This window comes from Lipotes vexillifer, unplaced genomic scaffold (assembly GCF_000442215.2).
Source record: "Lipotes vexillifer unplaced genomic scaffold, Lipotes_vexillifer_v1.1 scaffold1088, whole genome shotgun sequence".
Classification (NCBI taxonomy): Eukaryota; Metazoa; Chordata; class Mammalia; order Artiodactyla; family Lipotidae; genus Lipotes; species Lipotes vexillifer.
Genome location: NW_006779738.1, coordinates 1,016,298 through 1,026,994, shown reverse-complemented (window position 1 = coordinate 1,026,994; position 10,697 = coordinate 1,016,298). Strand labels below are relative to the sequence as shown.

The following is a 10,697-nucleotide window of genomic DNA, read 5'->3' as shown; positions in this document are numbered from 1 at the left end:
AAAAAAAAAAAAGTTATTAAAATATATTTTATATATATATGTATAACTGAATCACTTCGCTGTACACCTGAAACTAACACAACACTGTAAATCAATGGTACTTCGATTAAAAAATAAATTTTAATGAAAGGCCATATATATATATATATATATATTTAAAGTTGAGATATAGTAATGTATGTGCTTCTTTACTACCACGTTTTAAACCATGATCTAATAGCAGGTCTAATAATTGTGAGTAGTGATGAGTGTATATGATATTTTGAGAGGCAGGCAGTAACTAATGTATATGAGAATGTCTGTGATTTCTATTGTGATAAAGTCACAGTGGATTTGGTGCCCGCATTCATAATCAAAGGAAATGCTCATTTTCCATTAGGGGTGGTGAAAATAAGGATGCCAGTTTTCCCTCATTCAAGTTCACAAATTCTCTGCACCCTGGACCCAGCTGCCCGCAGGGTTAGTACTGCAGGCCAAGAGCCCCTGGCTAGAGGAATGGTCAGTGTCCCTCTTGCAGACTTAGCCAGTCTTTCAGCAGGCAGTGGAGGCGTTGGGTGGCAGTCAAGGCTAGACTGAGCTCTTCCTTTAGTCCCTAAAGTAGGGACCCCACTCCCCTTCCCCTCCCTACCTCCCCTCCCCTCCCCCCACTCTCTCTGCTCCCACCCCTGCCCTTCAGCCACCACCACCGATCTTGGTCCCTCCTCCTGGACCACAGCTGGCCTCTAACCCCTGTTGCCCTTGAACCCTGGCAGGTGAAGCAGCTCGTGCCCATCCGGGACCAGTCGCTGCAGGAGGAGCTGGCCCGCCAGCATGCCAACGAGCGTCTGCGGCGCCAGTTCGCCGCACAGGCCAATGCCATTGGGCCCTGGATCCAGAACAAGATGGAGGTGGGTTAGTGCCCTTCAGAGGGAGCCTGTCACAGCCTCCAAATCGGTCCCTGAGCTGACACGACGACCACTCAGTGCCATGAGAGCACCATCCAGGTCTCCGTGGGCCTTACTCTTGATGGCCCCTGGGCTCTTGCGGCCTGGGCGCCCATGAGTGTCAGTGCGGGGTAGGGGGCAGGGAGGACACCTGTGCACCAAAGTTGAGGCTGTTCTTGCTGCCATCCATTCATTCTGTCCTTAAGAATGGTGACGGGGCTCTTTCTCAGTTTTCAGCCTCTGCAGGACCTAGAGTTTTAAACCGTCCGTCCCTAATGAGTCACAAATACTTGGCATTTTCAGAACATTCAGGGAAAAGTAATCTTTGAATGACACTGATTGCTGGGTTCATTTTCTCACCAAGAACAGCTAAGAGACATTTATTGGCCTATTTATTCTTCTCCCAGCCTCCCTTTTGGTGATAAAATGTTAACTTTTTTCTTAAGAGGAGGACATCTAAAAATCTAGGAAATTCTTTTGACCGGTGATGAAGCATCCAGTGGTCTGAAATCTCCCTGGCAGCTGCATTCATGCAGACCATCCCCTGGCCTCCTCCAGAAGAGACGGCTCCAGCCTGAGGAGGCTTCTGTGTTCACTGGAAGAGGCCTAAATGGCTCCTTTCTTACCCGTCTTGCTTTGCTTTTATGGATCTTGGTGGTTTTGTTTTCTTTTTTCCCCATTCTCTAGACAGACTAGAAATAGAGCTTGCTTCATGCTGCGGTACTATCCTGTTTCCCACTTTATCTGAAAAAGCAAGTGTCTCTAGCTGCCGCCTAATGCCGGCATAGCACCCATAGTAACCTGAAAGGCCGGCTCACCTTGTTTTCTTCTCCTGTTCATGCCTCCACCAGGAGATTGCCCGGAGCTCCATCCAGATCACGGGAGCCCTTGAGGACCAGATGAATCAGCTGAAGCAGTACGAGCACAACATCATCAACTACAAGAACAACATCGACAAGCTGGAAGGCGACCATCAGCTCATCCAGGAGGCCCTGGTCTTTGACAACAAGCACACTAATTACACCATGGAGGTACAGCCACTGCACAGGCCTGCGGTGCTCTGGTTTCTGGTTGTGACCACTTCACCTTCTCAGGGTGTTTTCCTCCCACGTTTGTCTCCATCTGTTCCTGTTTTGTTCTATAAGTATGAAAGGGATCATTAAACCTTTCCTGTTACTGCATGTGAAAAAGCTTTGTGAACTAGATCAAGCGCTACATAGTTGTTAATTATCATCACCATCCTCAGCAACTTTATCATCATCATTATCACAACAGTGAATCCATTGCACTGCTTTGGAGAGACTAACCGAAATTGGACTATTACGTTTTGGCCAGTTTGACCCAATTTGATCTTGCAAATCGGCCAGTGGGTATAATGCAGGGCCGATCCTGCTATTTGGTAAACGCTAATGACAAATAATACACTGTACATTGTATATTTTATCTTCACAGTGCCAGCTGTCACTGCTAGAACCCTGGTCTCACTTCTGAGTATTTCCCACTATAGAATCTCGAAAAAAGTAGAAAAGTAGAATTAAAAAAAAAAAGCATAGGGAAGCCCTACTTATCTCCCTTTGGATTGACTCAGCTCGGTGCTTTGTGACCGCCTGGAGGAGTGGATAGGGAGGGTGGGAGGGAGGGAGACGCAAGAGGGAAGAGATATGGGAACATATGTATATGTATAACTGATTCACGCAGAAACGAACACACCACTGTAAAGCAATTATACTCTAATAAAGATGTAAAAAAAAAAAAAAAGAAAATGAGGAGGCAAGATTGACCTGCTGGGAGGACCTGGAGCTGATCGTTTGCTGTTTCCCTCGGTAGCACATTCGTGTGGGCTGGGAGCTGCTGCTGACGACCATTGCCAGAACCATCAACGAAGTGGAGACCCAGATCCTGATGAGAGATGCGAAGGGCATCACCCAGGAGCAGATGAATGAGTTCAGAGCCTCCTTCAACCACTTCGACAGGGTACCTCACTCCCTCTAGTTATTTGAAAGGCACCACTGGGGACATCAAAAGATGTATTTGAAATAATATTCATGCTATTATTTTAAGTTTTAATGTCCTTAAAGGTTATGGGGAAACAGGACAATTAAGGGCAAAGGAAAACAGCCTCTGAAATGAAGTGTGCTAAGCTCTGATGTCGCTGAAGGTGACACAAAGTCTGGGTTTGTGGGCTGTTCTATACAGAGCACTTAACGAACGCCTTTGTAGTTGGGATCAACACTAGATTTGTTCTAAGTGAAAGTGTATCCTTACCAAAATGTGGTTTTGGGATTTAGGACATTTTCTAAGTACTTAAATACAAAGCTGTAATGAACTTTTCCTAATTAACTATTTAGGTGAAGCACCTAGTGAAAATTAGCCTACTCTTTTGCCATAAAATTTAATTTTCTTTTTTAATTAACAAAATTGATTCACGGAATGTTGAAGGAAAATGCACCAACAAAATGGTGATCATATAAAAAGTTAAGTGCAGCTCTTAAAATATTATCTAGTATTTTGATTTGAATACAATTGAGTAAAACCAGTTCTTCACAAGAAAATGCCCAGTTTGCTTATCATCTAGTTAAAAGCGACTCCTAAGGCCACATTCCATTCCTTAAAAGATCCGTAACAAAGTAAGTATATTTCATTACTTTGCTTGGGACCCTGTTTATGGTTTACAGATATCAGTTAAATCTTAAAATGCCTCTGCTCTAGACCAGCCATATTCAGGCCTATCAAAGAGTTCAGAAAGTAGACTTCTGATCAGGGAGCTGAGGCATAAAGAAAGAATTATACACAGAGTTGGACATTAAAGTTAGCTTGGCTTCAGCACAACTGTACTGTACAAAACATGCTGTAACACTGACCTGACTTCCTTCAGGTTGAGTCATTTTCCTCCCGTGGAGGGAAATAATTGATCATCGTCCCTACACACATCCACCCGGGCTTATGCGAAGAGAGCCCTCAATCGTTTGGGCCACCTCATAGGAAAAAAAAAACCCAAATTTATTTGAATCTAGGATAACGAGACTGTCTTTTGCAACAAAAGTTCAAAGGCAGACAATGCAGAACCTGCCAAGTTTAATAGTTTAAATTAAGGATTTTTGTGTCTTGGAGGGACATGGGCCTGAGAGTAGCTGCAGGGTAACTTTCCAGTGTGAGTCCTAGCCATGCTTTAATCTTTGGGGGAATTTTACAAGTGAGGACTGCCTGGGGCCGCGAGAGCATGAGGATTTCTCAGAACACTTAGAGTGTGTTCGGCCATCGGTGGGTGGCAGTGGGCAGCTCCTGACGAGGTCATTTTCACCGGCACTGGGTAGTCCCTCCTGCTTTCTTGAATGTGTGGTCTCCTTTCATTCTTGACTGCTGTTTACCCTCCTTTCCTCCTTTTTCCTTTTTAAGAAATTATTTTCTAACATCCCTGTGTCGGGTCTGTCCTTCCTCTAAGTCAGTGATGACGTTTACAAATTATTTGGCAAATCTCAAAGTGTCCCTTCTTGTATTGGATTTTGTTCCCTGGTCAAGTAGAGTGTTTCATTTTGCCTTTAGCTCTCAACTTCTTTTTATTTATTTATTTATATAATTTATTTATTTGGCTGCGTTGGGTCTTTGTTGCTGCGTGCGGGCTTTCTCTAGTTCTGGCGAGCGGGGTCTACTCTTCGTTGCAGTGCGCAGGCTTCTCTTGTTGCGGAGCACGGGCTCTGGGCATGTGGGCTTCAGTAGTTGTGGCTCACGGGCTCTGGAGCGCAGGATCAGTAGTTGTGGTGCACGGGCTTAGTTGCTCCGCGGCATGTGGGATCTTCCCGGACCAGGGCTCGAACCTGTGTCCCCTGCATTGGCAGGCGGATTCTTAACCACTGCTCCACCAGGGAAGCCCTCAACTTCTTTGTTCTTTGTATTTGTCGGCAGAGGAAGAATGGCCTGATGGATCATGAGGATTTCAGAGCCTGCCTGATCTCCATGGGTTATGACTTGGTAAGACAGAAGTTGAAAATTTTACTACCATGTGATAGCCTATTGAGCTTAGATTTGTATTATAGGAGACAACTGCCTTAAACTATGGCAGCTCATTTGGGGTTCGTTGACTTACATTGTCTAGGGTAACATTTTTGAAGGTTTGCCTGGTACCATATAAAAATAACTTCACAGAGCCAGAACATATATTTTCATTCAGTCATCGGTCAGCTGGTTTTTTTCTAGTGAAGGAAGAGAACGTAAACTTTCCTGATGATTTTTAAACAGCTTTAAGTGAGAGATAATTCACATACCATACAATTCACCCATTGAGAGTATACACTTCAGTGTCTTTTCTTGCTGATTTTAAAGTATTTTTTCCTCTAGTATTTTAGAAGATAAAAAGTTTTTAGTAAAAATCAGCTAAGAAATCTTACATTTCCCTGTGGGCTGTGAGTGTGCCCTTATACCCTCACTTCTCTATTACCTGCTAATGTGTAATGCTGAACATGAGCTGCTTTGATTCCTCTCAGAACTGTCAAATAAGCATCATGAGAACCCTCTTCTGACCTGCCTTCTCTTTTGCAGTAGTATTATTCTCAACTGTAGTCTGAGAAAAGGCCTAACCCTCTTTGAATTCCTCTTCCATAACTATATTAAGTCCCAACGGCAACATGGGTTAGAGAGAGGAAGGAATTCTGACATTCAGGAGCTTCTGGGTTGATGCTACAGCAACGTTTAAAAATCATTTGACGGCAGTAAACTTAAGTCACCCATAAGGGGAATCTGTTCCAGAAATGGAAGGGAAGTGCAGGGAATATGTAAGTTTTCGAGCAAAAAGGAACTTGCATGCCAACAGGTAAAAGCAGGAGAACGGCACTGCTGAGAGTTGTGTACGGTTGAAGTAAATGTTTCTTTGCAACCTTGCCTCAGGGTGAAGCTGAGTTTGCCCGCATCATGACCCTGGTGGATCCCAACGGGCAGGGCACCGTCACCTTCCAATCCTTCATTGACTTCATGACCAGAGAGACGGCCGACACCGACACCGCCGAGCAGGTCATCGCCTCCTTCCGAATCCTGGCTTCCGACAAGGTCTGCATGGACATGTTTTCTTCTGCTTTTGTGACAGCTCACTGCTTCATTCTAATAAAAAAGGAAACAGCATTGCAAATAATAACCATTTTGATGTATTGCATTTTGTATCACAACAGCACTGAATTCAGAAATCACGTAAACATAACAGTGATGCACCCAGAACAGGTTAAACACAGACATTCTGTCCTGGCATTTGTGCTTGTCCTTACGGGGAGTTTTATAGAAGGAACCGAGAGTATTTTTGCAGTTTTTTGTGTGTTTTTCTGCCTCGACCCTACTTCACATTCTGGGTTGGTAGATATGACTCTGAAAGAAGGAACAATGCAATTCAGATGTTATAAAACTGAGAACCGTCTCTCAAGGATCAGTGACCCTGACACTGTGCCCTGCCCCTGGAGCAAAGTTAAATAGAGCCATTCATTCATTTAAAAAATTGGCTACTTTTTCATTATCTGAAGCCTAGAAATTAAGTAGGAGTTTAACTGCAAATACAGTATTTTCAAATCTCTTTCCGAAAACAATATAAAAACATCTCAGTACGTATAAACTCAATTTGGGCTGTGATTACTTTACCCTGTGTTCTAGCTGAGAGGGAAAGGAAGTTAGGATTCTAAAACACATCAGCATGGGACTTCCCCTGCAGTCTACTGGTTAAGACTCCACCTTCCAATGCAGGGGCCGTGGGTTTGATCCCTGGTTGGGGAACTAAGATCCTACATGCTGTGCAGTACAGCCAAAAAAAAAAAACACATCAACATGGCCATGTTTATTACCTTAAAAAACCCTTATCAGACAAGATAACTATCTTTAAAATAATTACGTTTGTTTTAAAATGAATCCTTTATCATGGGGATAGGGGTGGAGGGGAGGAAGTCCAACTGGTGTAGGAGATAATAAACCAAGGCTTATTTAACCCCCAAAAAAACCCTACTATAAATTACAATATGATATTTGCTATTTATCTTGACCAGCCAATCTTTTTTTTTTAAATAAATTTACTTATTTAATTTATTTATTTTTGGCTGTGTTGGGTCCTCATTGCTGTGTGCGGGCTTTCTCTAGCTGCGGTGAGCGCGGCCTACTCTTGGCCTCTCTTGTTGCGGACCACGGGCTCTAGGTGGGCAGGCTTCAGTATTTGTCGTATGCGAGCCCAGTAGTTGTGGCTCGTGGGCTCTAGAGCGCAGGCTTAGTAGTTGTGGTGCACGGCTTAGTTGCTCCGCAGCATGTGGGATCTTCCCAGACCAGGGCTAGAACCTGTGTCCCCTTCGTTGGCAGGCAGATTCTTTTTTTTTTTGCGGTACGTGGGCCTCTCGCTGTTGTGGCCTCTCCTGTTGCGGAGCACAGGCTCCGGACGCGCAGGCTCAGTGGCCATGGCTCACGGGCCCAGCCGCTCTGCGGCATGTGGGATCTTCCTGGACCAGGGCACGAACCTGTATCCCCTGCATTGGCAGGCAGACTCTCAACCACTGCGCCACCAGGGAAGCCCTGGCAGGTGGATTCTTAACCACTGCGCCCCCAGGGAAGCCCAGCCAATCTGTTTTATGAGAATTACCCTATTTCCTCTTGGACGTTTGATGTGAAAAAGAAAAAAAAAAAAAAGACTCCATTGTTCAATGTCAGTTTTGTTTTGTTTTAGAAAGAGCTTTTCTCCAGTGGTAACATGCTGCTAGCTTTTAATAAACTGTGTAGGAAAGTGACTCCATTTTCTAAAAGCGCACATCACATATATTTAAAAAAAAACAGCCACATTGATAATTTCAAATTAAATAATCCTGCGTTTTCATCAGCACATGATGTACACCAGCCTTCCCTTAATTTTTCTGGTATGAAATTTACGTCATAGTATTTTTCACTTGCATTATGGCTCAGTTTGAGAAGTACTGATGGTACTGCTCCCTTTGCCTTTATGGAGTATATTAAATTTCCTGCTGGCCAGATGATGAATTACAAGTAAAACTCAGCCTTTGTTGGTTGTCCAGTACTGTGCACATTAGACACCCTGCCTTTAGTCCTTTTTATTTTTAAGTTATTTCTTTTAATTTTTATTTCATATTGGAGTATAGTTGATTAACAATGTTGTATTAATTTCAGGTGTACAGCAAAGTGATTCAGTTAGTCCTTTTTTAAAATTACACAAATGCAAGCAGTGTATTTAAACCGTTTATGTTCCTGTGTTTTCTGCAGTTGATTTTGCAAACACATGTGTATTTTTTTTCCAGCCATACATCCTGGCGGAGGAGCTGCGCCGAGAACTGCCCCCTGACCAGGCCCAGTACTGCATCAAGAGGATGCCTGCCTACTCCGGCCCAGGCAGCGTGCCCGGTGCCCTGGATTACGCCGCCTTCTCCTCCGCGCTCTACGGGGAGAGCGATCTGTGAGGCCGGGGTTCTGTAATCGCTGGTCCCAGCAGAATGCAATAAAAGCTCAAGTTATAGTTTGTTTCTTGGAAACTTTGACAAGCTTTATTCAGTTAAGAGAGAGAAAACTTTTTTTGCAGCTCAGTTACTGCCAGCAATGTAATATGGCTGAAGTTTTTCCAGTAGATGACATAGCGTACTTAACAAATAAGTTTCTTTATTTCTGAGATTCTAGCCAAATGCAATGAAATATCAGGGTTTTTGCTGGTTTCTTTGATAAAACAAAGCAAATTACTTGAGTAGTGTGAAATTAGGAAGATCTAGGGACAGAAGAAATGTACAAAATGGGAAAATTCCAAAATAACCAAGATTCAAGAGCAGAAAAATAATAGTAAATGTTTGATACTTTAAAAAATATTCTTCATATATATAATATGCTTATATGGTTATCCCTAGGGGAATATATTTGGGATACTGGTGTTTTACTTTCTTGCTTATCCAAAGATTAGCTATGTTTAAGATAAATGGTACTGTCGCCTCTTTAGCTGAATTTAATATTGTGAGATGGAACTTCCAGGGAATAGAAACAGACTACCCAAAAGATCTTAGTACTTAAAACATTTTAGATAGAAATTATAGTCAGCTCTTTATTATTTAGGACTATGTAGTCTAATTAGTGGGTTTCAATGCCTTACTCATCCTCCAAAGTAGGGACCTCAGGAAACAGGGAAGTCAGTTTAATTGCTGGGGAAGAAGATGGAATCACTAGGTAAAACGAGTTTTTTAGGATTATTTATTGATTCCAGGTTTCTGTACTTTGTCTAGAGCTTGTTAGTATGTTAGGTTCTCCAGAGATGACCGTACATAAGTGCTCTGTTTTAAAACAAACAGGTGTTGATAGTAGTTCATAACGGGGACAAGTCAAAAACTGGTACCTTTATAAGCTCTCCAGGCAGAACTCCTCCTTTATACCTTGAGTTTTATGATATGGTGAAGAGAAGGCATTAGAAGGGAAGAGTTAGTACGAAAGGACTAGTTCTCAACAACAGTAGAGGTAAGTTCTTTCACTGTAGAACCTTTACATACTTCAGGTGAATTCATTTCATGTAGTAGGAGTTCCTAGATGTTTCTGCCAGCACTCAGTGCATGTTCCCGCTGTGATTGGATGATGCATCCTAACACATCCTGAGTCTGGCTCTGTCCGCGTGGAAGCCCCATGCAGAAGATGCCAGTGGCTCCCACCATCAGCTAGATCTGTCAGTGTTCGTTCATTTTCCTGCTTGTGCTACCGTATGCTGTACCTCCCCTGTTTTTCCATCTTGTTGACAGCCTGTAGAGAATAAAGCAGACATTCTTTTTATATCTGAGTCCTTAATGATCAGGACATGAATTATAAACAAAAACAGTTGTAAACAGCAATTAAAATGTCACTAGAAAAGCAGTAATGTGTTACCTACAGTTTGTTTCCTCAGATTTTTGTAGCTTTCCACCAGTAGTTGGAAATGTGATATTTTCCATTCATGACTGTCTGGTAACTTAATACCTTTACACAATTGGCCCACTTAGAACCTTCAACCTTTGTAAATTTCATTTAATTTGCTTCATCTTATTAAGTAGTTGATAGTTTACAAATTCCTGAAATATCTAAGTCCTTGAGTTCAGTGCCAAACATTTTTGGGGTGTCATTTAGATGAACTGTGACTCCTTATTTTACTTCAAGCAGGTGCTATATTCCAGCCATAAACATTAAGGAAAAAATGGGAAGTTGTTCTGCCTTTGAGGCTACTAGGGGGATTTGTGGTGTTTTAGAATGGGTATAGGTAGTTCACCTACCTAAAACTTTAATTTCTTTACAACATTCAGGCAAGAGAATGGATCAATACTGTCTGCTAATAAATGAAAAAAGGAAATAAACTCTGAAAACACTTAACATGTTTATACTCTCATTTTAGAAGTTATTTTTATTTCTGAAGCTGAATTATTAAACTTAATTTGTAAAAGAAAAGGAATCCCTGTTTTTTATTATTTCAAAGAATAACCAGCTTCTTTGGTTAACCACAGACTTTTCTCATGTAAAATTTCCATCATCATTACAAACTCTCATTTGGTTTAGTATTTGTCTTCCTTAAATTATTAGAGACTGGCTTGTTGGGTAAAGGGTAAATTTGAGATGAGGAATTAAGGTTTGACTCAGTTAGAGGTGAGTGATAAATGGACTAGGAAACTAAATGGATTAGGAAGACATTTTTACCCAGGAGATCACTTCAGAGTCCCCAGTAGGTATTTTGATTTAGGATCAGAAGACCCATCTGAGGTGTCTCTGTTCTTCTGCCTCTGCCTTAGGCCAGGCCCTTATCTCCTTTTGGACTATTGC

At 42.3% G+C, this 10,697-nt stretch overlaps 1 protein-coding gene across 3 annotated transcripts in view; it reads left to right on the top strand.

The window, feature by feature from the left end:
* The window catches only part of ACTN2 (actinin alpha 2), an 80,505-nt gene extending 70,177 nt beyond the window's left edge, over positions 1–10,328 (top strand). Inside the window, exons 16-21 of one of the 3 annotated variants that reach the window (XM_007452936.1) lie at positions 753–887; positions 1,775–1,954; positions 2,751–2,897; positions 4,827–4,892; positions 5,805–5,963; positions 8,186–10,328. In XM_007452936.1, the coding sequence (XP_007452998.1) occupies positions 753–887; positions 1,775–1,954; positions 2,751–2,897; positions 4,827–4,892; positions 5,805–5,963; positions 8,186–8,344 (846 nt within the window). In that variant the 3' untranslated portion in view covers positions 8,345–10,328. Of the gene's footprint in view, positions 1–752; positions 888–1,774; positions 1,955–2,750; positions 2,898–4,826; positions 4,904–5,776; positions 5,964–8,185 lie in introns of all 3 variants that reach the window. The other 2 variants (XM_007452937.1, XM_007452935.1) reach the window with 2 other exon arrangements.
* The last annotated feature ends 369 nt before the right edge of the window (positions 10,329–10,697 follow it).